The 27,728-nt window shown below is 40.5% G+C and overlaps 1 protein-coding gene across 3 annotated transcripts; it reads left to right on the forward strand.

The window, feature by feature from the left end:
* The first annotated feature begins 377 nt into the window (after positions 1 to 377).
* On the forward strand, positions 378 to 27,515 carry zgc:154058 (uncharacterized protein LOC795538 homolog). Of its 3 annotated transcripts, XR_004106034.2 has the most exons (9): positions 378 to 673; positions 997 to 1,250; positions 4,711 to 4,758; positions 5,496 to 5,582; positions 6,724 to 6,791; positions 14,583 to 14,710; positions 21,498 to 21,675; positions 24,031 to 24,423; positions 24,526 to 27,515. XR_004106034.2 is itself a non-coding variant. In XM_031305758.2 (8 exons), exons 2-8 carry the CDS (start codon positions 1,186 to 1,188, stop codon positions 24,297 to 24,299), a joined length of 843 nt encoding a protein of 280 aa, XP_031161618.1. In that variant the 5' UTR covers positions 378 to 673; positions 997 to 1,185; the 3' UTR covers positions 24,300 to 27,515. The 3 variants fall into 3 exon arrangements, 2 of the variants coding, with proteins under 2 accessions (XP_031161618.1, XP_031161630.1); XM_031305758.2 differs by having other exon boundaries at positions 24,031 to 27,515; XM_031305770.2 differs by lacking the exons at positions 21,498 to 21,675; positions 24,031 to 24,423; positions 24,526 to 27,515 and adding an exon at positions 14,879 to 15,088.
* The last annotated feature ends 213 nt before the right edge of the window (positions 27,516 to 27,728 follow it).

A 27,728-nucleotide genomic window follows, 5' to 3' on the forward strand; every position in this document is an offset into this window, starting at 1 on the left:
AGAAGCGCCTTTTTGTATTAAGATAAGCTAACACAAGGAAATGAGTATCGTACTTCCTTCATCTCAATCATTGCCCGGAAACAGCTGGGTTCCAAGTTTACTTTGGTATAATATAATATAATACATTATTAAAATATCGTTGCTTTGGTCTCAAACTAATAGACCGCGATGCCAATTGTGAAATGGTCTGTCTGTTGGTAAAACACAATTTTTTTTTGAAGTGCATAAGTAGGCTTATAGCCTACTGTAAAAGACGACAGACAATATAATGAAACTGCTTTTAGCGTCCCTATTTGCTTTCGACCTCGTCGAGCCGCTCGTTGCACCACCAAACATAAATTCAACGTACACTGCCACTACAGGTTTTGGGGGGCGGAGTCAAACAGCTGGATACTCTGTCTGGAGCGGTCTGGAGTGTCTCGTGGCGGCGATGCAGCAAGACCGTCAGCGTGTGAGAGCTACGAACCTCCCCCTCTCCAATTCAAAGCAAAAAACGGCTAACGGGACCTCTGTTGTACGGAAAAGAAAAGACAGGATTTGATATAGAAATAAGGTTTCACCGTGTCCCGCGTGTGTGGAGTAGTTTTGATATAACGGTAACGTTACCAGAGTTGTGGAGGACAGGTCGGCTTACTTACCAACAAAAGATAAAACTTGCTAGCTAAGACAGAAGGTGAGTATTCACAGATTTGCTTTTGATGTTCGTCGTAGTTGCTTTGCTAAAAACGTGAAGGTGAACAGCTGTTAGTATGTGCCATATGCCACAAGGGAAGTAGCTACTCAAACATGAGTTGTAAATAGGCTAAACGTATGAGTAAATGTACGCGTGATATATAACTTATTTTAAAGGCAAGCCATCACCCTCATTAAACCAACCAGTAAAACAAAGTTAAAGTTTCTAAAACAGATTACTTTAAGTGGCAAGGCTTGATGATGATTGCTTTCTGATTAGTAGGTGAATTATCCTGACCTCACTTCCCTCCTCTCATTCACCAGGTAAAAGGACGCATCTGTCCTTGCCAGTGTCCCATGTAGCCTACTATCCTCCATCTTTAAGAAAATGAATCCGTCGGTGACAATGCAGATGTCAGTCACACTCAGTTAAATGTTAGTACTACTTGAGCAGATATTGCTCGGCTGGCCGAAGAGGAAAAAGAAGAAAGGGGCTGCTCAAGGTGCTGGAAGATGTCTCTCTGGATGGTACTGCCTGTTAGCCTCCCAGTTCTGACCATCACTGGGATATGGGTTGTGTAAGTATTACATTTCTTTGACTTTCTTGTTATATATCATAGTGCACATAACAACAAAAAAAGGAATATCATTATAATTAAAATTATATTTTGCAAATGATCTTTCACATAGAATACACATAGATATACCCAGGCCATATTCTAACAAATTGCAAATCTGTTTATGTTGAAGAAACACATTTTGATACCTCAGCCTCTGTTGCCTCCAGGAGAGCAACACTGCATATTTACCCTGAATTCCTGGGAACCATGGCGATTACATGTGGATTAACTTTCTCCAGAAAGGATCTGGGATTATCACCCCTCTTTTAATAGAGAGACTTGAGCAGATGTACTGGAGAAAAAATAATGATTACCTCCTGGTTATGTTTGAGCTGACAGCTCTCCTCTCTGCTCTGTTATTACTTTGGGAGGAGGAATGCCAACCCCAAGGGGAGAGAGGCCCAATTCCAGATTCTTTGATGAGTTGCGTTGACAGTATGCAGTCTAATCAGATGCCAAAGCTGAGACCTTGCACACCAATCAGTGTTGGTGAACATGGCTGCTTCACAGTCCAATCAGGAGTGTGTGTATTCAGGTGTACAGGGCTTTGCAGAAAAGACACGGTTGAGCTGTTAGTGTTGCTTCAGACCTATACTGAGTTAGAGATCGTGCAGGTGAAAATTAGTGCTAATGTTGCACATTTCTTTCTTATTTTGGCATTTATTTCTGAGGTAGAAAATTGATTTGAGTTAAGATGCTAAATGCTACTGACTGTCAGTCGCTTTAAACCCATTTCCTTCCCGTTATCTTGACAAGGACGCCTTGTTTCTAAGAGCAGTCAAAGGTCTTTTTCCAGACTAGTGGAATGTCAAAGGATGTGACATGTTGCGTAACGCCCTCTTTCACTCTGGGTGAATGGGTGGGAGTAAGGTAAATATTGGAAGGCGGTAATATAGAGCGTAAGCAGAACTTTCACTCAGCATCTCGTGGCCATGCCCAGTGTACGAAAGGTCTGTGTGGAGGCAGAGGAAGGCTTGTGCCCACCCAAGAGTCTTGGCTTTGATTCTTTTGCTTACCTTTTGTGAGTTAAGCATTGTGTTTGAAACATCAGTGTGGCTCCACTATACCATAAGCAGTACATCTTGTCGTTTAGATTTTAGATTGCTTTTGAGGTTTTCAGTTTTAAAATACTGTACGTTTTAGGCGCTACAGCAACCAGCCAGAGAAGAAACAGGACTAGCCTATACTTCCAAAATGAATTCATAGTTTGTGCATCACACCCTCTCCTATGGTTTCTGATATATTATTTTTGTACAGCTTTTGAGAATTTTCACTGTCCAACAGTCCTTGTTGTATCCTAAATAAAAAAAACATGGTCTTTTTCACTTATATATTGCTCACAGGCAAGCAATTACAGTTTACAGTTTACAGTTTACAACCACTGCTGAGCTTTGATAGTGGTCTAACTATGTAAACAAACCTATTATTACTTGGTCTACTCGAGCACAGAATGCACTAGTTCAGTTCACATACCGCTAAATAAACCCACTTTATTTAGAAATGTCCCAGAGCTGCATTGCTGCTATTCTAGTTTTGGAAGCTGACCAAATATATATATAAAAAAAGCCCTTAAAAGTTATGGAAAATGTAACAACTTTAACTGGCTACAGTTTTTTTTCCCTATATTTTTTCTAATGAAGTCCCTTGATGATTATCTACAGTTGTTGTAAGCTGCTTTTGTTTTTGTCAAGATGGTCGCATTGTATTGGAGCTCTGGCAGCTTTCTACCTGACGGCCATATTCCACTCACACCAGTGGGTTTCCTCACTACATTATTCAAGAGCGGTGCTCTTCACAGACAACATGTCTGCCATCTGGCTTATATGACTTTCACATGGTGAGTTAAATAGCCTAATGCCAACCAATAACCAGCCAACCAAATGTTGCCACCTTATGCAGCAGTCTGTCAATACCAGACATACATGTAAGCATTATAAAACGAGAAGAATCAGTTGCAAAAAGAATGACCTTTTAATTGATTCTGTCCTCTGCGTGCTTACACTTGAGACTGAGACTTGTGAAGATAAGCAAGATGAGCCACAGATAGATAATCCAAAATGTTGATTATCTAACAACAATTAGTGTTCTTGGATTGGATTAAAATCTCTCAGAATTAAGTGGTGAGATTGGCTGGCGTAGTAATGATTGTTGTTCAATTTTATCTTTTGTATGTAGGATTTTGTGGTAGATCCCTCTTAGTGTACAAGACGATGTAAACAGATGGAATTGCATGATAACAAAATAGAAGTTTAAACATAAGCTTTCATTGATGGGAAGCATTTATACATTTAATGGATAGAAAAAAAGTGTTTTAGTTGATCTGAGTGGGTCAGTGTGTGTTGTCTGACTCAGACTTTTGACCCTGGCTTAGTTTAACAAGGGGTGAATGTGTGTGAAACAGTAAACCCATATTTATAATGTTTATTGGATTATAATATGGTTACTTCTTTATTGATTACTGAATTATTACAGGACTATTAGAACCATATGCTGTAGTATATATTGGCAGTGACTTCTTGCACTGATTTTTACAGTATGTACCCACAAAGATAACATAACTGTAACTATATAACTGTGTTATACTGTATGTTTATCACACTGACGTATATGTTCGTTTGAAGCACAAAACCTTTAACTCCAATTAGGATGTTCAGCTTTAAATTATGACACTTTTATTGTATTGTTGAAATTATTTACCAGATCTTTGTCACACATAAAATATGTTTTGCTTCCAAACAATATGGTGCGTTGGCATGTGTGTCTGTGCTTGTTATTGTCTTCTGGGTAGCAGGTGTGTGTGTGTGTGTGTGTGTGTGTGTGTGTGTGTGTGTGTGTGTGTGTCTTTGTGATATGTCTCCGTCCTTCAAAGACGTTTGTGGAATCAGCCCTGAAAACATTCGTAATTGGTACTTAACCTCCTACTAAACTATGACTGCTTTCACAAATTAGGACAAATAGTCTCTGTGGCCGACTCAGACTGTCTGTCTCTCTATCTTTTTCTGGCAGTTAAAAATATTATTTTGATCTCCAGCTTTAGTTTTATTTTGGGGTCAGTAATATTTAGGACATTGCATTGGCTGTTAGAGTTGTTTCAATATTGCAGATACCTCCGAACCTGCCAAAAATGTTGGTATCAGCGAGTACGTGAGTCTATGCTCAGATCCGACGTAATTTAGCCCCGAAAAAAATCTACTTTAACTGAGTTTATTTATGTTCTTTTCCGTTATGTCTGACTGTCAAACTAGATAATAAAAAAAGTTCTATGGCATTCATCTCTATTGGCTATGGTTCTAAACATCTCTTATTCTGAATTATTACTCATTAAATCACTTTGAATGACACTGTAATCATAAATAAGCTCACAGTATACCAACATTGTTGCCTTTTGTTTTGTTTAATCATACTTTCTCTCTTTTAGGTACGCCATGGCCCTGTACAATCAACATGTCTGCCCTGTGGATAACTGGTATGTTATCATGTATTTGGCTTCATCGTACCGCTGTTGATCCCTACACACTCACAAAATCATTTCTTGCAATCTGGTGATTTGTCAGTGTCTTTCTTTCCAAATTTTTTTCTTTTAAGGAAAGCAATTTGCTTTGTTGTTATATTAGGTAGTGGGATTATTTCCTAGTTGGTCACTTCACAAATGTTTGAAAGAGACACCAAAATCCACTCACACAAACCAAAAGAATAAACTGCAGTACATTAACATGGATTTTAACTGTGATTTAATGTTATTTTTCTCAATTCATGCACTGTTAGTGAGTAACTGACTATTCCTCTGAACCCCGGGTTTGTTTCAGACAAGCTGAGGTTAATTTCTACCAGCAGAGATACTATTTGATGACACAGTGGTTCGACTCAGCAACCCCAAAAAACAAAAGAGAGCCTGGTTGTGACCCCACAGCATGGCACTCTAACAATTTTTTTTTCTGTTACTGTACTGTGATGTAAAGACTGAAAATGTTCATTATATCACAAATTAAATATTTATTCCAGATATTCTAAGAATATATCCGATAATATTAATCAGGAATAGGTCTGCGGTTTGTGTTGGTTTTGAATCAAATTTTGCTAGTTGGGGATTTCCCAGCAAGATTGTAGTCATACTGATACTTTCAAAACTTTCATATGTGTGTCGTTTAACATTAACTTAGCTTTTTTTGTGTGTACACGGTGCATGCATGTTCGATTTTCCAGGTTGTACAACCAGTCATGTGAAGAAGATCTGTATTTGCAGAGTGGGCCAACCTTGTGCTGCACGCTAGACAATGTACCTCTCATCAGGTTAGTGAGACTCCCACCCTGGACCCAACCTTCCCTCTCTTTGTCCCTTTTCTGTCTCTTTGTTTCTAGTGTTGTCTAGCGATTAAAAACAGGAACACTGTCCCATTGTTTTACATGACCCCTGTCGGCACATTGTTGATAAAAAAGCTGAGCAGAGTGAGCTTGAAGGCTAAAGTTCTCCTGAGTGTGTGTGTGCGCATTCTGAAAATAACTCGGGGCTGAAATATCCTGCCTGCCACCGTGGCAGTTCACAGTCAAAGCATGGGTCTGCAGTTTACCATGTAAACACACAGGCGTCGGCTTACATTTGGGAGGAAATCAAGACACTCCCGCTCTTTTGTTTGGCTTTTTGTCCCACTGAGCTTTCAACATCAAAGGCCAGTTGTACAGTGTTAATACTTTAGTTTGTTTTTATCTAAACGCAATGAGCATGATTATGTAACCAGAAATATTAGTAGCCCTCAGACTATATGTTTAACTAAAGATTACCAGAGAAACTGAGAATCTGAAACTGTTGCAACGGTAATCTTTACTAATGCAGTGCTGCTGCTGCTGTTGTTGCTTAATCTACAGTTTAATGGTGAAGTTGGAAGTGATGCACATTTTCAGCTATATAATATGCTGTTGTAGTCAGTGAGTAGTTGACTGAAATTAAACTTAAAGTCAAATTAATCTAAAATCTGACTAAATATACCATCCATCAAAATACTAAATACATTGTGTGTGTGTGTGTGTGTGTGTGTGTGTGTGTGTGTGTGTGTGTGTGTGTGTGTGTGTGTGTGTGTGTGTGTGTGTGTGTGTGTGGTCAGCTGAGAAGGCTTTGGATTTGTAGGCATCTGGAGCTTGGGCATAGACAGCGTGTGACTGTCTCCTGCCTTTCCCTCCTACAAACATTTCCCATTGCTAGAGAGGAGGCAGTAGGTGAAAAGTCAAAGGCTTGATGGGATGTGGAAGTGTGGAAACCCCCCCCCCCTCCTTATTGCATGAGTAGAAATGCATCTCTAACAACATGCTATATTTAATATATACAACGTGGGAGAGCTGTTAGTGGTGCTGTTGCTGTGTACGTAGTGTGCGTAGGTTGATTCACAGTATTTGTCTGATTTATGTCAGTAGTATTTATGTGTACTCTTTCTTGCAGTAAATGTGGGACTCTTCCTCCTGAGAGCTGCTTTTTCAGCCTAATCTGCAGCACAGGCTCCTTCATGGGTAAGGCATCATGTGCACACACAAACAACACACACACACACACACACACACACACACACACACACACACACACACACACACACACACACACACACACACACACTCACTGTCACAAACATTGATTTCATCTTCGATTATGGCTATAAGTCACCCTGTCACTGATAGTTTTTTATGTAAGTTAAGAAGTCACAACATTAGCTTTTCAACTAAGCATTATTTTGATTATTCATTAATCTGCTGATTATTTTCTCAAATGATCGTTTTGACTATAAAATGTAAGAACATAGTAAAAATGCCCTTCACAATTCCCCAGAGGCCAAGGCGACATCTTCAAATCTCCAATCTCTATTAATGAACTATCAAAAGAGTTGTTGATAAATTCAGTTGATCGACTAATAGTTTCAGTTCTATATTTGTAAATATGTTAAATGAATACATAAACACTGGATTGATGAATAAAAAAGAAATTATCAGTTTTCTTTCATAAGAGAATCATTATAATAAAATGTATTCCTCAAACTACATCAGCAGGAGAGATTAGTTTCCTTCGAAGTAGGTACTAAATGTAGTTGTTTTGACCAGCTTATGGCTTATGTTTAGGCTGCAGAGTAGCATTAGTTTTGTTGTAAATGCTAGTCTTGTGCAAAACCTACAACCACACTGACTAAAGGCCGTTTTACAGTTGTGGTAGCCGAGCTCGCGCGCGGCAACGTGACATTAAAATGACGTAGATCTCGCTGGCGCGCCAGGATTTTGAGTGCGTGACCAGAGGGCGTGCACCACTCTATTTTTTCCAGCGGTGCGCGACAAAGCGGAAACGGGAAGCATGAACGAGCTCGAGAGCAACCGGATGCCAGGACTCTCAGAGTGACTGCAAGTCTCTCTTGTAAACTTACTGGGTTAAGATGAGTTCTTTTATGGAGAATGAAAGGCTTGATCCGACGAAGTAGGTCATCAAATCAAATCGAAGCATTGACATCAATGCTGCTGCCAGTTCTGCCGTTGTTTACCTTTTTTTTTCTTCTTCTTCTAGTCTGTAGAAATAGTCGGTAGCCTTTCCTCATTAGCGCCACCTCTGTTCAGGAGAAGACTGCAACTAGTGTTGCGACCACCACGCGCGAGTATAAACAGTTATGGCGCTCCCATGATGTCACACTGGCGCTCGACAGCTCGGCTGCGGCGAGTATACAAGAACACACATACATGGTGAGTGTGTGTGTGTTTTATAGGCACAAGGACATGCATGATATAAAAGGAAAGGGAATGAGCTCCCATGTGTTTGTATCTTTTTTGTGAGTCTACACGTGCTGTTCCCTGCGTTAACTGGTGGGTCTGGCTACCCTGATCTAGTTAATGTTTCCCAGGTGTGTGTGTGTGCGTGTGTGTGTGTGTGTGTGTGTGTGTGTGTGTATGTGTGTGTGTGTGTGTGTGACAGGGGAGAGGTCTCTTTGCCTTGTTTGATACATCTGAGAGGGAGGCAGAGAAAGATCCATGATGATGCTGCTGTGTTGTTGACATCCGAATAACAGCTCTGGCCTTTGCCTGTGACAAGAATAGAGGAGACTTTGTGTGTATATGTGTGTATGGAGTGAGACTACACATAGGATACTGTGCTACTGTAAGGACCAGACTGTTGCAGCTCAGTGTGAAAGTCTGCTCAGGCAGCAGTCAAAGTCTATCATTTGAGCAGCACTGTTGGCTAACCACGACCCCCTAAACCACAGTAGGTCAGTCTGTTGAACATTGCGTACATATACTTATTTTTGTAAGAGAAAGAGAAGTAGGCTTAGGCTAAGCACTGCACTGTGATTGTAATGTTAAGTATACAAAAATGCAGATGAATCAATTCAGAAAAAATTACAGTATGTGGCAACCAAACAATGTAGCTGCCAAACAATGTGGCATCCCAGGGTTTAAAGCCAACAAAAGCAACACAATATTGCAGATTCCCTGTCTCCACTGTTGGCTCAATTGCTCAACCATGATGACAGTTAATTTCTGATTCAATATAGGTGTAATTATGTTGCAACTTTACTGTTAACTGTGTTAACTCTGTTTGCGGACAGAGCTATCCTGAAAAATGAACGTGTCAGGACTCTTGACAAACTGTTATGGTGACACTGTACATTGCGACATATCCCGCAAAACTGACATTAAGCACACTTGTTCCCAAGCCATCAGTTTTATGACAGTCGGTTTCTGACAGGATGTAACATCACGGCTACCTGTTTGAACCACATTTCTTAGGTTTAACTGCCTGCATTGTACATTATTACATAAATAGTGGTCGAAGTTTTGGCAGCAGGTAAACAAAATAACTACACTATATTTAGATTTTGAGTCAAGCTGCACAGGGTTTCCCGCAGAAAATGTGTTAGTTAAGGTGGTAGGTTTGCCATCTGACCAATTTAAATATATGCAATTTTAAGCTCATTAAACTATTTTCAAAAAAAGTGCTGTAACAGTTTCACTGGCATTGCTCCCATTATCCTCCTCTGGCACCACCTACAGCCTGTAGTGCGATTTGCAAAAATCCACAGCTCCCTGTTCAGATCCTCCAATCAGGGCCAGGGGGGGGTGTCTAACTGCGTGTCAGTCACTGCTCATGCACTAGCATTCATTCTTCCTTGTGGGGGGAGGGGCTTAGGAGACCGTTTGGGCTTTAGCAGAAAGGGGGGGATTGACTGAGAAGTTGTCGATGTTCAAATTCTTTGGCTAAGTCCTGGATCTTCACAATCCTACCTACAGCACCTTTAAGGACACCAATTTTCTTTGTGAATGAATAATGTATTGTAAATAAATAAATGTTCTTCCTTAAAATACAGGGGCCATAAGTAAGTACACCCCTATGTTAAATTCCCATAGAGACAGGCAGATATTTATTTTTAAAGGCCAATTATTTCATGGATCCAGGATACTATGCATCCTGATAAAGTTCCCTTGGCCTTTGGAATTAAAATAGCCCCACATCATCACATCCCCTTCACCATACCTAGAGCTTTGCATGGCTTGTTTCAGTTAGCCTAATAGCTGGTTTGATTTGCATGGAGAGATGATTGTATGGAAAGTACCCCATGCCAATCTCTAGGTATGGTGAAGGGTATGTGATGATGTGGGGCTATTTTAATTCCAAAGGCCAAGGGAACTTTATCAGGATGCATAGTATCCTGGATCCATGAAATAACTGGCCAAATAAAAACCAGCCTGCCTCTATGGGAATTTAACATAGGGGTGTACTTACTTATGCCCCCTGTATTTTAAGGAAAAACATTTTATTTATTTACGATACATTATTCATTCACAAAGAAAATTGGTGTCCTTAAAGGTTGAATTTTTCCTATTTTTTTAATTAAGGCATTAAGATCAATTTCCAAAAGATGATTTTTTTTATTGCTCTTTTTAGTCAACTTTAGCATGGGTTCATAAACTTATGAGCACCACTGTAAATCCGTGACCACTTCTGCAGGTGGTTTGAGTGCTTCAGTCTTCAATCTTCAGTCTTGGTTGCATTTGCAGTTAGTAAAATTAGTTAATTAGTCTTGAGCATAGCACATGTTTATACCTATTGTAAGTTATCATGGATCTACAAAAGTAGGTTAAGGTTGATGTGACATGTAGCTTTACAAGAGGCTATTGTAAATAATCAGTGCTTAGCTTCTTAGCCTATTGATTTATGTCTTACTTTGTGCCTACTACAGTTGTCTCAAGGGTTCACTTCTATCTGGGATAACACGGACTCAATGAACTGTGTATTGCCTCATAATTATACTTCTCGTTTTTATCCCAGTTCCTATCTCTCTGCCAGTGTACACACACAATGTTTCAAAGACAGTGCATGTATTCTTTCTCAGCATGCCTCCTGTGGGAGAGAATGCAGTCGGGTGTTTAGTTGAAACATATCTCCTTGTGGGGACAGCAGGGTTTATTTAACTGTGAGGTGTGGTGTGGCTGATGTGACTTTAGTAGGAATATGCCCTTAAACTGTTCGCCCATGTCTGTGTGAATGCAAATCAATGTGTCTGTGCTTGTGACAGCATGGTTGTACATATGTCATAGTATGTCCATGTTTGTTAAACGGTACTGTAACTTCCATGGAAGAGTAACATTGATGTGTTTGAGTCAATACTATTTCCTGAGTTCAGAGAAAAGGAGTAAGATCCGGTAGGGCGTTAGTGGAATGTGACTTAAAGCTGGGGCATTGTTAAGGCCCGGACACACACAGCTGATTATCGGCCGTTGGACAGTCTGGAGAGGGTGACTCGAGTCTGTTCGGTGTGTTCTGTGCCGTCGTCCGTCCGAGGGGCCGTCATCCTTCATAGTAGGTATATGTAAGGAGATAACATAGGCACAGGCTAATTATTGCTAATTAAAATGCTAGTTAACATTAGTAATTAAACTTAAACAGCTAATGTAAGTCGAAACTGCCTGCGAGCTTCTCCTGTACTATACGGTAATTCCTCTACTATGCGACAGTAAGTCCCGTGGTTATGACACAATCGTTAGCCTATTTTTACAAAAACGTCTACTACGGAGCCATAACGTGAGATACAAGGTAATGGAGTCTTTTATACATTGTCGTGTTTCTTTAGAAATAAACAATGGACAAACAAAGTCTTTAAACGCTTCAGATGTAAAGTTATTCACTGTCAAAGTGACGTCAAAATGAATGGCAGTCAATGGGATGCTAACGGGGGGTGAGTGCTTGTTAGCATCAAAATGGCGCCATAGGATCTACGCGTTGTGAGGAGAAGCTTACCCCCTGTCGGTACACGATCTGTTCTGCCTGCACGATCCGTTCTGCACATGCGCAAAATGTTCGCGCATGCGCGGTTGTACGAGGATTTACGACACTGCACGATCTGTTCCACGCTTCCGGTCGACAGCCAAGCTAACGTTAGTTTAGCTAACAGCTAATTCGGCTAACCGCTAGCTGATTGTAGCGGTCTGCCGTTAGCCTCCACAGGCAAGCTAACGTTAGTTTAGCTAACGGCTCATTCGGCTAACCGCTAGCTGATTGTAGCGGTCTGCCGTTAGCCTCCACAGGCAAACTAACGTTAGTTTAGCTAACAGCTAATTCGGCTAACTGCTAGCTGAGACAGCATGTAATAACTTTAAAAGACCCTCAAAATAAAACTTGAAAATAAACGTTGACATATATAACAAACACCTAACATATATAACAGCTGTTACGTCAGTTCTACTTTACTTGTGCTCCTTTAAAATACAATCACTCAATACTTGTCTTTATTGTTATTACTGTGAAGTCTTAATTTAGCTGTAGCCTGCTTTTCCCATTACGTTTGAGTTAACGTTATTTTATCAGACTGAATCTAGCTGTCTGCTAGCGGTTAGCTGAATTAGCTGTTAGTTAAACTAACGTTAGCTTCCCGGTGGAGGCTAGCCATAGGCTAGCGTGGAACAGATCGTGCAGGTCGTATCCTCGGTAAAACAGTATTATCTTGCGCATGTGCAGAACGGATCGTGCAGGCAGAACGGATCGTGTACCGACACCCCCTTGATTCTGAACAAGCCGCCATGACAGTCTGTCTTCGAATTTCCAGAGAAACAAGACCCATGTGACAGGTTCGTCCAATCAGCTGCCGGTTTTCATTTTTGGGCGACAATACAGATTAGCGCCACCTGCTGTTATGGAGACGTATTACGTCTCGTCTCTTCGGTGTGTTCTGAGGCATTTTTTTTGACCAACTCGGGGAGACTGATCAGTCCAACTGCCTTTTCTGCCGACGGTTGGCCGTCTGGATGGTGTGTAAGCAGCTTTAGGGACACTGCCGTTATACTGTATAAACTTGTTCCTATTGTTGAGCTGTCATGCAACAGCTTTTCCTGACCATCTGAGCCCAGGTGGAGGTCAGCTATGTTGCTTACTTATCAGACATGCAACCTTTATTCTGTAAGAACCTGTGGCCCCTTAAGCATGACATGCATCCTCAAAGAAATATGCCAGAAAACAGCACTCAAAAATGTGCCTTTAGAGTGCACAAAATAAAAGCTAAACATGAAGGATTTCCTTGAAGAGAGTAATGGGGGAAAATGTTTTTCCATGTCTTTAACCTTCAGACCTAGCTTACATCATTTTAGCCTAACCGCTAAATGCAAGTTCAAACATGCTCATTTGTAATGATGACAAAGTACTTTTGTTAAAATAGGGGAAAACAGCCAGCCAGTCTGCAGCAGATAGACCGAGATATCATATTGAAATGAACAGCAGTTGACTTTCTTGTCCCTTCAGCAATACAGTGTGTGCTCCATTTTTAAAAAAGGAGTAGGAAAAAAACAAAGACAAGATTGTTTTTCCGATCCTGGAGACACTGCTGTGTGTTTTTCCATGATTGTAATGGAAATCACTTTGCCAAGATGATTTAAGTGCAGAGGGAACAGAGAGAAACCCAAATAACCACTCACAAGTTCTGGCTTGAGGATCTGTACAAAATAATATTGATATACATTTTTATAACATTATATAATGATCTCTATTGCATTGGCTTCAGATAGATGTCTTCCTGTATTACATCTGTTGCATTGCTTATCTGTATGTAACAATGTTTATCTGTATGGTCCCTGTTAAATAAATAAATAAATATGTATTTAATGATAAATCACACTGCATGTTAAATGTAGGGTCGTCATTTTTTTAATCTTAATTATCTCTGATCTCAGTTAATCCTATATTCCAAAAATCCATGTTAAAATATAATTTTACTGTAAAATTAAAAAAAGACTGAAATGCTTTTCACATTTTAGTAAGACTTGAAAACCCAATATAGTTGAGTTTACTTTATTCTAATAATATAAAGTCTATTTAGTGCACTTGTTTGGCAGTTAGAAGACATGAACTTAAACATGTTGTACCAACAGGAGATTACTCAAAATATCTCAACATTTTACGTTTAACTATGTGACAGTAGTGTCCACATTGAGACTTTGGCTTAGAGCCAGACAGGCCACAGCATATCCAAACCCTGACTAGTGGAGACAAAGCTTGACATTGTTAAGTCCTGCACTGACATTTTTCTTTCCTCTCCGTGACCACGGTCTCCATTTTTATTCCCTTTTGGCAGCACAGATGTCTTGAAGCCTGCCTCTTGCACAGATGGTGACAGATTTAAGACAACAGTTTAGTCTCTGAGACAATGTATGGGCTTCAGGTCAAGACATGAGGGGCTCCTTGTCTCCTCTAATTCTCTCAGCCTCCTCTTTTCAACCCCCCCCCCCCCCCATGCCCCGCTTCCACCAAGCCCAGTCAGCTCTCGTGAAGCACCAGCCCGTGAGGAGCTGACAAAGAGAAACCAGGCGGGGGGTCAGCTCCTCAGGGCACCAGCAGTACCCCCAGTTACAGCCCATTAGCACATCAGCTGTCATCTGTCCCATATACTGTACTTGGTTTCCCTCGCCTTATAATCTTATGCAAGACTTGGACTAACTGCCACCCATTTAGCGCTACCACTTTCCCGCTATTTCCTGCCTCTCATATTCCCACTTGTTGGGTAGAGAAATTCTTTGTGTGATTTTTAACCAGCTTCCAAGGAAGTCTTGTGTTTTTTGGCTGTGTGAGGTGTGTGAGTGTTTGAATTAAATTGAAGCCAGCCAGCAATGAAATAATAACACACAATACCAACAGTGTGCAGGGTACTTTTCCAGAGTAAGTGTAATGCTACCTTTTCTCCTTTCTCCTTCTTCAGCGATTTAAATGTGTTAATAATCTGCTGGACAGTCGTCAGAACCACCAATAACTAATTCATCTTCTCTCTTTATGTCTCTCTCATTCTGTAGTTATGGTGATTGTGCTGCTCCGCTATGCCCACGTCATTGAGAAGCACCAAAATTGTGTTCTCAACACGGCAAGTCTCTCCACAGGCTGGATCTGTGCTGCTGGACTCATCATGGTGGGCAACTTCCAGGTACGAGGATCCAGTTTACTTTCATCAAACAGATAAAATGCAACAAAGTAATAGCAGAAAATTAATACAACTTAACAAGGGAAATAAAAAATAAGTGAAAAGATCTCAAGTGTGTGCATGCATATCTATGAAAGAGTTAAGAATGAATCTGCATCGGGAATTTTTCAGGCACTAATGGCAAGAAATTCTCTGGCTCTAGTTTCTTCGATGTGAGGATTTGTTGCTTTTTTTGTGATCTTACATCATATTAAGTTGAATGTTTTTTTTTAAGTTGAAAACATGTGACATACATGGTACGCACATTGGCCTTTTTGACCTCCAAAATGCTCCTTCAGTTTTTGATACTATTTGTAAAATATATGCAGTGGTAAAAGCTTCTATTTTGAATGGAAACGTGTTTTATTGTAAAGTAGAATACTGTCTTATTGTCATTGTTCATTCTCATTCTCAGCATGTTTTCACTAGACAATGTATTGCCACCATGTAAGAATCCAACAGCTTTAAAGCTTTCCGTACCTTTGGAAATATTTGATACTTTGATATGTTGAAGATTTGGCCCTATGTCCTCTCCTCCCGAATAGCCTTGCTTTATGTGCTTATGATACAAAATTCAATGGTTTGGTTATTTAGGAGAAGTGACTACAGGGAGATTTTCACTTTCATATATATTTGTCCTGCAACATCACATGTATGATTTACCATGTTGTCCGTTATTGAAACATGAGTGGAGAGAGGATGGGACTGTGCTGATTCTGTATGTCAGGTGTGGTAGAGATTCAAACTTTCTAGTTTTCTGCGGATGACTAGACATCTTAGTCAAACAATTTATGTCTGAAAGTTCACTGTGTGATGAGGAAGAAAAATCGTCAGAGGTATGCATTGGCAGTTTGTCTGAGAAGGTTGTTTTCACCTTCTTCCCGATTCTCCTTCGGGGCCTCTGCTCTGCAGAACTAGGAGGAATTTTACGGGAAGAGCCAGGGGGAAGTGAGTCATCAAGTCTGGCCATGCATAGAGAGGAGCTGGGCAGACAGGGTGTGTGTAGCAGAGGCCCCATCTATAACCAATCACAGGCCTCAACATGGCCACTTGTTCACAGATATCACATCTCTTATAATCTGGAACATTCCAGTGGGATGGAAATAGAGTTGGTGAATAAACTGTTTAAACCACATGACAGAATAGAAATTCTGCTGGCAAAATGCTGCACAGACCTAAAACATAAGGACACAGCATCCCCAGGCAAACACTACAAACAAGTTGGAATTGGGGAAGAAAACAGCAGCCAAGATCTGATGAACCCGACATATCAAAGAGAGAAAGCACCAGTAACACAACACATGGCAACATACTGTGTTGTGGCAACTGCTTCAGTTTGTAGCTGTGTGTTACGTAAGGCTTTGGCAGCACCGTTGTGGTGTGGCCACTGGGGCTTTTTCCTGTCTGCTGGTTTGGGCAGAGAAGCACATAAATAGATGATGGAAAAGCACATCACTGCCACACCATGACAGTGGCATGGCTAGGTTGAAAACTGTCTTCAGGAGTAGCAGAGAAATGACCAGAAAAGCTGTCTGGACTGCTAAACATGCTCCTTTACAGATGATGCCCACTGTCAGCAGAGCCTTGTTGCCTTGTTGATGCTGTTTTAGCTGCATCCAAAGGTCCTGTCAGCATCAAACATTCTTGATACCTGCAACGCACTGATGATTGCATCCCACTGGACAATGATATTTCAGCCATGTGGTACATGAAATCTGAGTGTCTCTAGTACCTAATTGTTACAATGAGTTGTATGTTTTGTATGTTTTTTTTATTTAAATTAGATATAAATCAAATACTCAAACAAAGTTTCAGATTCTGTTTAGTTAAGCTATTTCCCCTTGTTTGCTCTCTCCCATATGATACCACTCTCATGTCTCATGTCATGTCTGTATGGTAAATATGAAGCCACAGCCATCTTAGCTTAGCACAAAGACTGGAAACAAGGGGAAACAGCTAGCCTGGCTCTGTCCTGTGGTGAAAAAAACTTTTTACCAGCACCTCTAAAACATATTAATTAAAATGTTATCTTGTTTGTTTAGTCAGTACACCCAAGTGTAAAAACAATTTGTTTTTGCGTATATGACATGACTACTGATGAACTATGTTATAATGGGCGTTTTGTCTCTGAGGTAAAAGTAACGGTTATTATTAATGAATGTAATTGGTGAATTCTGTATGACAAAAAAAGTTGGGGTTGTTGGCTTGTGCAGCATCTTTGTCAAAAAAGCAAACAGATGCTCTTCAGATAAAATAGGCTAACCAAAAGCTAAACAATGCTTTCCTTTCTTTGAATAACATTGCATATTGTAATCTATCTATCTATCTATAAATTGCAGGAATGTCTGTCTGTGTGTCTGTGTGTGTCTGTATGTCTGTGTGTTATGTGCATATCTCTCGAACGGTTGTCAAACTTGAGAAGTGTCTTGCTACTGGCACGAGTAAATGTGTGCCAAGTTTGACATTGTTTGGATTAGAAATGCAAAAGATATCGTTAAATACATATTGGTAAAAGAAGCACACATTGACTTTTGCCACTGTAGCCGCTGGCCACTCCCCCTCTCACACTGCACACTGAGTGAGCACAGTGCAGGACCAGAGACAGAGAGGGTCGAAGAAAGCAGTGGAGCTTTGGCAGCTAAAATGTGACATACACCTCAGACCCACAAAAATGCAAAGTAGCACTACTTTGGACTGTCTTTGACTTTGAATAAACAAACGACAATTCCCGAATTTAAGGATTTATGTTTCAGAATCCCACACATGCAAATCATCCAGCCACAGACAACAAGTGGCAGACAGAGCCACTTATAGGCAGGCTATTCTATCTAATAAAGCGAGACATATATGTATGTATGCGTTTGGGGGCGTGTTTGGGGGGAAGGTAACCTGCACATTGCACGCAAACGCCACATGCAGAACACTTTACAACAGCCTTTGACTCTTTTCTTGCTATTGTATCAAGTTGCTGTGAGCTGGTAGAACATAACGTAATCTTGGGGATTATTCCTTTAAAGCGCTGTGCAATGCGAGAAAATCTCAGAGTTGAACCGGGCAGACACATCAGTTTTCATCAGACTCACCCTGGGTCGGGTTAATTAAGTCTACTGCTAACTTACAACACTAACATTACCATTGGCAAAATACCTCCGCAAATCAAATCCATACTTCACCGTTAACCATCAAGCCACTAAACTCTAATCTCTCTCTCTCTGTCTGTCTGTCTGTCTGTCTGTCTGTCTGTCTCTCTTTCTCTCTCTGTCTCTGTCTCTGTCTCTGTCTCTGTCTCTGTCTCTCTGTCTCTGTCTCTGTCTCTATCTCTATCTCTATCTCTCTGTGTTCGCGCACACAAACGGTCCGGTTCTGGTGGTTGATTAACGCAGATATGTGCTGATTAGCTCATAACGGGCCAGGTGGGTAGCACACTGGCATGAGTCTATGACGCTAATGTCTGATTACTCCACATTGTCATTGTGATATTTTGTGATTACATTCTGAATCTGCCCCGTTCTCTGTCAGGTAAATACAGTTGTACAATGTCTTCCTCTGATGTAGACGTAGCCTACACTGTAAGTCAGTATTAGGCTATACAGTGGAGTTGCATATTTAGTGGTTTGGGGTCCTTCTGTAAGTAATTTGGGGATACAATTTGGTTTTGAAAAATTCTACAAGAAGTCGCCTGTTCCAAACAGGCACATTTTCAACGGGCACTGTACTAGTATTATAAAATATTGGAATCATTGAGTCCAATGCAATAACTTTTATTTTAAGACCTTTAAGTAGTCATGGGTAGTAGTCATGGGTAAAAGTTGAAAGCATGTAACATGTGCATGAGGATGGCTCAGGTGATTAATTATGTTTAAAATTTTTGCCCATAAGTAAATCAATGTATTGAAGGCTTTTCATGCAGGATCCCCCGATTTTGGCCCAGCAGGTATGTTGTAAACGTTTAGAGTTTAGAGTTTCACTTCATCTCATTTGTTTCAGTTTCCAGAAAGTGAAAAGTGAAAGAAAAGCTGGATATCAGTTGGGCTTGTTCCCACATGTACATCCTCACACCCCTTATCACCCTGCACACTTTTAACTTTCTGTATCGCCATAGTATACAATCTTTCAAAATGCAGCACACATTAAAAGTATTTATTTTAGATAGTTTATCAATGAGGCATACACATATTCAAAATCCCTTCGGCACACACATTTACATGGACAGATAACGCAGAGGATCATGTCTAAGAATGACAATATAGGTGAACTGATAATTGAAATGTGGCACCAAAATTTAAAAAAATATGACAGATGTAGGCACACACGCTGGTGACTTTTAAGCTGCAGAACATTTCAGCAGTGACAGATGAAGGCAGATGCTCAGAGATGTATAATTTCTGGTGAACACATGCAGCCATAATGAGAGCTTCCCCTATATGGCTCTCCTGTTTCTTATTTCTCACTGCTTCTGCTGCCCCATTTCAGTTCACCTCACTGCTCTCACTATCATAAATCTTCCATTGTCCTTACCTTTGCCTTTGTTTAGCACGTGGTCCTTGCATACTGTATAAGGTCTGAAAACGTACATAAAGTAAAACAGCAAAGGTTTACTGCCATCAGGTAATGACTGCAATTAGTGATAGAATCTGGGACACAAGGCAACACACACACACACAGCAAATCCTCACAATTGAGAAGCTAGCATTTTTGCTTAAAGCTACATTGTGTAAGAATTTCTCCCATCTAGCGGTGAAATTGTATATGACAACCAACTGAATATTACTTTCTAGCGCCCCCCCCATTCCGAGGGCGTTTAAACTCCTACGGTGGCCGAACCCGAAATTAGCATGAGTGTTCCTTCCAGTGTAATAATAGTTTTGTTATTTTGGTACCATTTCATTGCTAACATCAGCTATCAGGTTCCCAAACATATGCAAGCTAATGTTAGTAAAGTATCAGTGCTATTGTTATTCTGTATATTGTACGAGATTAATAGTGTAAGGCAATGTTTACAGTGTAGGAGAGAAGCAACGGAGGTTTGTGTTTTTTAACATATTTCTCTAAGCAGTATGAACAATGTCAATGAAACCGAAATTAGCTCTTAGTATCTCCATCGTTTACACGCAGCTGTTCTAGCTGTAGACAGTCTGTGTTACAACTCCATTACATGAGTTGTGTGCCAGGGAAGTCACGACCCATATGATTACGTTTATGTTACAAGGTAGACAATCCTTTTGTCATCACTGACGCGAGGAAAAGTATCCTAGACGTCGTTCTAGCGTTATGCACAACCATGCTATAGTTAGCCAAGCAGGTAGCAACTATAAAACTTAGAATTTACACAAATAGGCAGAATTACCTGTCGAAAAGAAAGCAGGCAACGTCGAACGTATGTCCCACTTTGGCTAATGTATTTTAAAGATGGAGGCGCAACATGGCTGCCGTCAATCGCGCGAGTCGCTCCTATGTATTCTGAATGATTCTAAATGGCAGATTCTACGCATACAAGAATACTTTGATTAGTTGGTGGAAGTATTTAGACATGAATGAGCACATATTTGTGAAAGAACAAAGGGTTTTTTGCTAAGAATCAACAAAAAAAATTACACAATGGAGCTTTAAAAAACATCATTTAAATCAAGTTGCCAAGAGAACAAAGCATATGGTTTTTGTTTGGTGTGTGTGTGTGTGTGTGTGTGTGTGTGTGTGTGTGTGTGTGTGTGTGTGTGTGTGTGTGTGTGTGTGTGTGTGTGTGTGTGTGTGTGTGTGTGTGATGTTTTTCCATTACTGAATGTAGTGCGTAAAAGCTACAGGGGTGATGCAATAGAAGGAATAGGATGTTGTAACAGCGACTTTACTAAGGAAGATAATACTAGACGAATTCCCACTGTGAACAAAAATGTGGAAACATTTTAATCCTTGCTGTGATTTATCTTCCATCTTTACCTCCAGCTCTGGAGATGTCACAGGCAGATCCAAGAAAAGACTTGTATTGCTGTGTGGGCTTTTACTATTGAATTGTCTAGAAATTTTACTTTGTCACTTTAGGGATTAGACTACTCCACAAGAATGTTCAGCATGTACTCGCCTGGTCAATGGACAAATGGCTTAGAAGCCAAATCTAAATAACTTCTAGGCTATTGCTCTAATGATCCCTAAAAGTTACGTGGAGCAGAGGAAGATTGTTATTCCAAACACAAGGTTTATACCATTCTGCATCTGCCAAGAAAAGCAATTCTTTGTCATCTGTCTAAATTAGTCTGGTCCTAGATCTGTTTCTAGCTTTGATCAATGCTCCATTGAATCTCTTATCTGTTCTGATCAGTACATCTGAGCTGTGTGTGTGTGTGTGTGTGTGTGTCCTGCAGTGGGAGCTGTGGTCACATGCTCCTGAGCAGCTCTTTTGTGTATTGTTTCTTATGGTTCTTGTGACCAGCACGGAAAAAGGAGGTGCTCTGTGGTGTTGCTTGCTGCTGTCGTTTACTATATACCACCTTTCGTTTTCACTTATTCTTTCTTGGCTCCTAACTAAAAGAAGTTCTAAGAGGCTTTGAACAAAGTATTATACAACAATGAATAATCAGACCCAACAGCTTGATGTAGAAGCTGTCTGATGTTGCCCTCTTCTGATCGCTCCAATGTGGTGTTTTCTTTTTCAATAATGTCAGCTGCTAAACTGCAGGTTTTGTGTTTTACTAAATTTTAATGTAAACCCTGTTTTTCCCCCACCCTCTCCTTTCTCCTTCCTTTCTTTATATGACAGGTGGATAATGCCAAAGTTCTCCACTATGTCGGAGCAGGCATCGCCTTCCCCACCAGTATGCTATTTGTGTGCCTGCAGTCAGCACTGACTTACCGACTGGCCAAGACCCAGGGGGAGTACAACATGGCCCACCTCCGGCTCTGCATGACCCTGCTGGCCTTTGGAGCCTTGGTGCTCAGTATCCTCTACGGCCATTAACAGATGGCAGCCTTCGAGGCTATCAAGTGCTTTAGAATAGAGCATAGCTCCATGCTCCTGTAGAAGCTAGAAGTCTGTATGAAATCAACCTTGTTTTAAGAAAAACATGTTTTATCCGCGATCTTATGGAGAAAAACTACACTACCCACAATCCTAAGCGTAACAGCAACGTCTCTGATTAGTCCAACTCGCTGTTACCATAGAAACGTTTACCGTACCCGCGAAGGACATGTCAAACAGATATGTTGCAGTCAGTTAGGGATGCAACGATTATAGATTTTGTTGGTATGATTATAGTCTGAAAAATAATCACGGTTTCACGATTATCACGATTATTATGCATTAATAAATGTTACTGCTAATGTATGAAATCATATGAACACTCTAGATGTTTATGTGTTATTTATTGCTGCTCTTTGAAAGAGAAATAACACAGTAACATTTTTTAATGTTTTGAAAATGACTATATGATCAATCATCAACCTTTTTATTTAAATTCATCTGATAAGATTATAGACTAGAGGTGAATCAGTCACACCACAAACAAAGGCCAAGTTGGCAACAACAGTGCTGTTCTTCTTAAGAAGAAGTTGGCTATTTTGGGTCTTGCTAGCTGGTGTGTCTAAAAGTTGGAGAAGCTGCTAGACAAAATGCACCTGTCACAGGGAGATACGCAGCATGTTGCCAAGGAATAAGTGCGATTGAGAGATTTCTTTGCAGCCTTATGTCCCACAGGGGATGAAGAGGAGTAATTAAGTAACGTTAAGTGGTAACATCAGTGACATGTTTGAGCTGTTGCGGAGTTTTGACTCGTACGAACATAACAATATCGTCAGCTCGCTGTAAATGCAGACGTCAGCTTCTGACTCATTAACGTTAGCTGTTAACTGTGACGTTACCGTTAATTAGATAAGCTAACGTTAGCTAACTGGTATTATTAACAAGCTAACAAACACTTAACAACAACGTTAACAAACAATAAAGTCGCTAGCAAGCTTACCAGCTTGGGTTGAATTCCCCGTTGCAGCTGCAGCTGTCCTGAGGTCGGGGGCTGGCTCTGCTCTGTGTTTCCCTGGTGTTTGCTAACTTTATGTAATGTTAAAAAATTGCAGCAGTATGTTATCCCACCACGGAGAGCCACTAACACGAACGTTTATGTTGTCAAGGAAGTTTAATAAGAACTGCACACACTGCTACACATAACTTGTGGCCCAAATCAGATTTTTTTTTGGGGTCAAGTGACCAGGTCAGATTTCTTCAGAAGTAGTGTGAACACTCAAATCTTGCCCAGATCAGATTTTTTCAAATCAGATTTAGACCACTTCCAACCAAGGCGGATTTGATCGACATTTGTCACAATTATGCGCCAGTGGGAGTTAGCCCTAGACACAGACAGTAAAATTAAAAACTTGACTAGGCCTACAAAATGCAGAACAGTGATGGAGCAAGTCAATGGAGGGAGAGTGAGGTGTTAGACCTAATTAGTGTATGGGGAGATACTTCAATTCAATCAAAACTAGAAGGATCATAGAGAAGAAGAAGAAGAAGAAGAACGGGGACACAGGAGAACTAACTTTTGCGCATGCGGGTCAGTTCGAAACCGCAAACAGTTCACACTGGAATCTGATATAAGCCACATTTTAAAAGGTAATGTGAACAGCCAAACAAAAAATCGGATCTGAGCAAAAAATCCGAAATAAGCATTAAGACTTGCGGTGTGAACGTAGCCTATGATTAATTAACCATGACGTTTTAAAGAGCGGTTAATAGAGAAATCGGTTAACCGCTGCATCCCTACAGTCAATGCTGTGAAAACTCGACATTTTGAGAAATATGCTTATTTGCTTTCTTGCTGATAGTTAGATGAGTAAATTGATACCACTTCATATTATGTACGGGGAAATATGAAGCTGCAGCCAGTTAGCTTAGCTTTGCATAAAGACTGGAAACAGCTAGCCTGGTTTCAGTTAACAGCTCGCTCAGTTTCTCATTAAGAGTATTGAAATAATTGGGAAGATATTTGATCTTGAGTCAAAGAGAGTTTGTACTGAGGTGAATAGGAGCAATGTTAGCCACAGTCTGATCTGCTGGCCACTGAGCAGCTCCACTGGAGCGGTTGGGGTTAAGGGCCTTGCTCAAGGGCACCTCAGTGGGGGTAATGAGGGAGTGACAAGCACCCCACCCAGATTTTATCCTGTCGGTCTGGGGATTGAACCGACGACCTCCTGGTCACCAGCTCTAACCTTTAGGCCACCTCTGGCCTGTGCCCTGCACTGTATTGTGAGCACAGGCTTTCTCACTGCTTTGCTGTTGTTGTCCTTGACCATGTTTTCAGGTGGTGTGTTTTTCTGTCAGGAGAGCTTCGTCCTTCAACACGCATCAGCAATTTTCGAATGGGTGTTCTGCGTCATCATCATGCTGTTTTACGGGACATTTGCCTTTGAATTTGCCGGCATGTCATCAGATACCATGGTGGTGCTGGCTAGAGGGACCCTGGGACCTGCAGGGAGAGAACACAAGGTGGACACACTGGGATCTCTGGGAGGGCCCATTCCACACTCACAGCCACATCCACACCAACCTGAAAACATGTCCATACTGTAGCCTGCTGGCACATCTTGATGCCACACAGCTGGCTTGTTTATTCCTTTCAAACTCTGGTTGTGGATTTAGTTTACTTATATATTTCCAGCCACATTCGTTGGAAGCTTTGAAACAAACCAGGCCAGTGCAGTCGCCACTCATGGCAGGGTGAATTCTACTATTTGAGCCCCAGGGTGTAGACCCGCTGCCACAGTGGAGAGCTTAGCTTGTATTGTGCTCACATCAGAGCTCAGTGTTACTTTGTTTGTATTTTGTACATTGCACAAGTGAGAAACCAAACAGCTCAGTCCTGTGACCAGCAGAGGAGTAGTTTGTCACTCAGATCAAGAAAATGTACTGTTCCCCCTTAGATACTGTAACCTGTTTAAATAAGTGACCTTGGACCATTTACACTTCAGATGACTGCTGCAATGCTTTCATTGTACGAAAAGGAGTGAGGGTTGCTGGACAGCCAAGCTGACATTATTACAGTCGTGAGACAGCGAGAAAAGCAGAGAGAGAGAGAGAGAGAGAGGTGTGGATATTACAGTGGAAGCAAGCTCATGCTTGTTTTCCGACTAGGGAATGGATGAATGCAATAAATTCAAGGAAGCCACGTAATAAATGAAGGCTATATAAATGTTTTAGTTGATCCTGGAGACGGAACCTAGCAGCGGTTTGCATTTTCCGATAATTTAAACCTGCATTAAGCAATATTTTTCATATAACAAATCAGATAATTGTAATGTCAAAGAGTCATTCATAGTACTGAATCCCCTGAGAATTAACCATAGAAATAAAATGGATTATATTATATAATTATAATATTTTGATGGAATTAACACCCTACTCTACATAGATGTTAGCTGCTTTTAGCTGACTTTTGGTTATTCAGCCTGCATACTCGGTCAAGCTGACTGTACGCTACCTTCTATCCAAAGTAAGTCAACCATTTGGCGAGCTGGAGACACATATTCTTCTCATGAGTTGGTTAATCAAGGCTAGAAGAAAAAGTGAATATAGGACTTGTGTTTTTCAGGTGACCATTAGGATGATAATGTTGCCAGATGTGTTGCTGGATGTGTGAGTATGCACAGACGTTAGCCATAACAACTTGTCAATGTCAAAATGTCAGTTTGGTTTGTGGTCAAAAATTAATAATTACTAATTAATTAAAGCTTAATACAGCTTTAAAATATGCACCATCAACAACTTTGTTTGAACAGCAACTCCACATATGCAAGCCTTACACTATCTTTAAAGTATCAATGGAGCACACATTGTCTTTTTTTATTGGGTTGCTTTAGGTTATGTGCCATATCATTATTTGAACTGTATACAGAACAAACAGTAGACCTGGTGTCTTATTAAGTCAAACCTTTATGACGGAGTCTGAAAAAAACACGTCCTTCCCTCTTGTTGTTACTATATCAACCTTAAACGTCAAATTGATTCAACTTCCTCTCTGTAGAGTTCTACCAAAGAATATGAAAGAAAGATGATACAGTGTCCAGAGGCTAAATGCTTACAGTACCATCTAATTCAAGCCAGAGCACTGGGTTTATTGAGTTTGGTGAGGAAGCACACATGTGTTTTCAGGTCCTATGGACGTAGGTCTGCATCTCATTACTCCCCAACAAGGAGCAGAACATGCTGTCTTTGCTTTACCTAGTTACTCTTTCTTTAAACTCTCCATAGTTGGGAGCGGGACAAAGGGAAAAGGAAGGATTTGTAAAGTAAGAGAATACTGAGATACAGTGTCCTGCCTCCGTGTTACTGTACAGCAGAATACGCCAAATATCAGTTTGCCTGTGGCATCGGTGCTAAAACACAAAAGGCCTTATCCTGTCATTTCCGCTGAGGTTAGCTGTGATTATGAGCTTGAGACGTAGGGCCAATGTCAGCATCATTGACTGCTAATAGTGACGGAACAGGGACAGAAGGCTGCATGCACGCTTGTGAGTGCCAGGAATACCAAAGCCGATATTTGGCACGACCAATTCATTTACATTGAAAAAATGCTCCCTGCTAATAGCTACACTGACTTGATATTTTGATATCTATCAATGTAGTTTTTCATTTTATTTTAGCCTCATGGTCTTTTTCTTACAGTTGTCCCTCTGTTGTCCCTCTTCATTGACTTTCTCTGACGTTCTGTGCTGTGTTGCAATACAGAGTTGTGCGGTTTATATTTTGCTGGAAATGTTCAACAGTGTAATATTAACACACTCTGAGCTCTCTGGTGAAAACTAGAGCAAGCAGAGGGTTTACAGTAGTAATAGTCTTGTTAGTAGGCTTTCACTCAGTGAAAATGTCACTTCATCATACCACAAAGGGCCACATGATGGGCAGAGGTTTTGTTCTTGCCAGTATTTTGGGTGCAAGTTGCTCAAAAGCCCATTCTTTAATCACAGCTTTACAATCTGTTACAGAAGGACTGAAATGTAATAATTCACTATCAGACTGAATGTATGAATACTAAAGTGGAAAAGCTTGTGCACGCTGCTCAACGGTCGAAACAACACCAGACCCACCTCTGATCACTTGCTTCTCCCTACTGGTCAAACTGCTCATTGCATGTAAAGTTTGTTCGAATCAGAGCTATAATGTTGTAGCTTGGCTACTTGAACACAGCATAGAATTGTCAGTCACCTACAGGTTTAGGCCAAATCTGCTTTTGTTTTACTTTTTAAATTTACTAAGAGAATGGAACTCCTGCCTGTGCGTCTGGTTTTAGTTCAGCAGTAATATTCAGATTTGATGCATTTTAAGTGTTAAGCCAAATGATGCTGCTCTAGCAAGAAACATTTTTTTATTACACATTTACTAAAAGGGTGTAATTTTACCGAATGGTTTATGCATGTTAGGAAGCTATGTATAAAGTTTCCAGCTGAACACTACAAAAATGTCTTTTGAGAAGTTAGTCTGATTCACATTTTGCATTGCAGCGTCCTTCTCATCATTTCATATCAACCTCTCTACTTCCTGTCCTTTTTTCCTCATTGACTGATCTGTCTTTGCACTCAGGAAAATATTATGACGCCAGCTGCATTGTTTGAATCCAAGCAGAATGAACTTTGCCTTCTGTTGTCTCTTTTAATGGCATTCATTTTATGTTTATGAGGATTTGTCATGTTTATATGGTTTTGTGTAATATAGGTGGGTAGCCATGATATAATAGATTATTTTTGTTAATCAAGACTCTTTAAAGCTTAAAGAAATAAATATTCCTGTGTAGTTTGCTTGTGAGAATGCTTATGCTGCTCACGCCAACATGGTTAAATATCTGCAAGAAAAACCAGCTCACTCATACAATCAGTAGATCATTGGTGAGAGCATGCTGACAATCCAGCGTCTCTAAACCTCAGACATCTGTTACTCGATACGTCTTTGTTGAAATGCAAAATGCTCCCTATGTGCCTTATATATTATTTTCATAATGAAAACCAA

The sequence above is a fragment of the Sander lucioperca genome, chromosome 15 (assembly GCF_008315115.2).
Source record: "Sander lucioperca isolate FBNREF2018 chromosome 15, SLUC_FBN_1.2, whole genome shotgun sequence".
NCBI lineage: Eukaryota > Metazoa > Chordata > Actinopteri > Perciformes > Percidae > Sander > Sander lucioperca.

Bases quoted from the DNA above. Each gene is read 5' to 3' on its own strand.
- zgc:154058 (XM_031305758.2), top strand. From the start codon at position 1,186: ATGTCTCTCTGGATGGTACTGCCTGTTAGCCTCCCAGTTCTGACCATC. The intron at 1,251-4,710 runs GTAAGTATTACA...TCTCTCTTTTAG, and splicing joins ATCACTGGGATATGGGTTGT to GTACGCCATGGCCCTGTACA. The intron at 21,676-24,030 runs GTATCCTCTACG...CCATGTTTTCAG, and splicing joins CTTTGGAGCCTTGGTGCTCA to GTGGTGTGTTTTTCTGTCAG.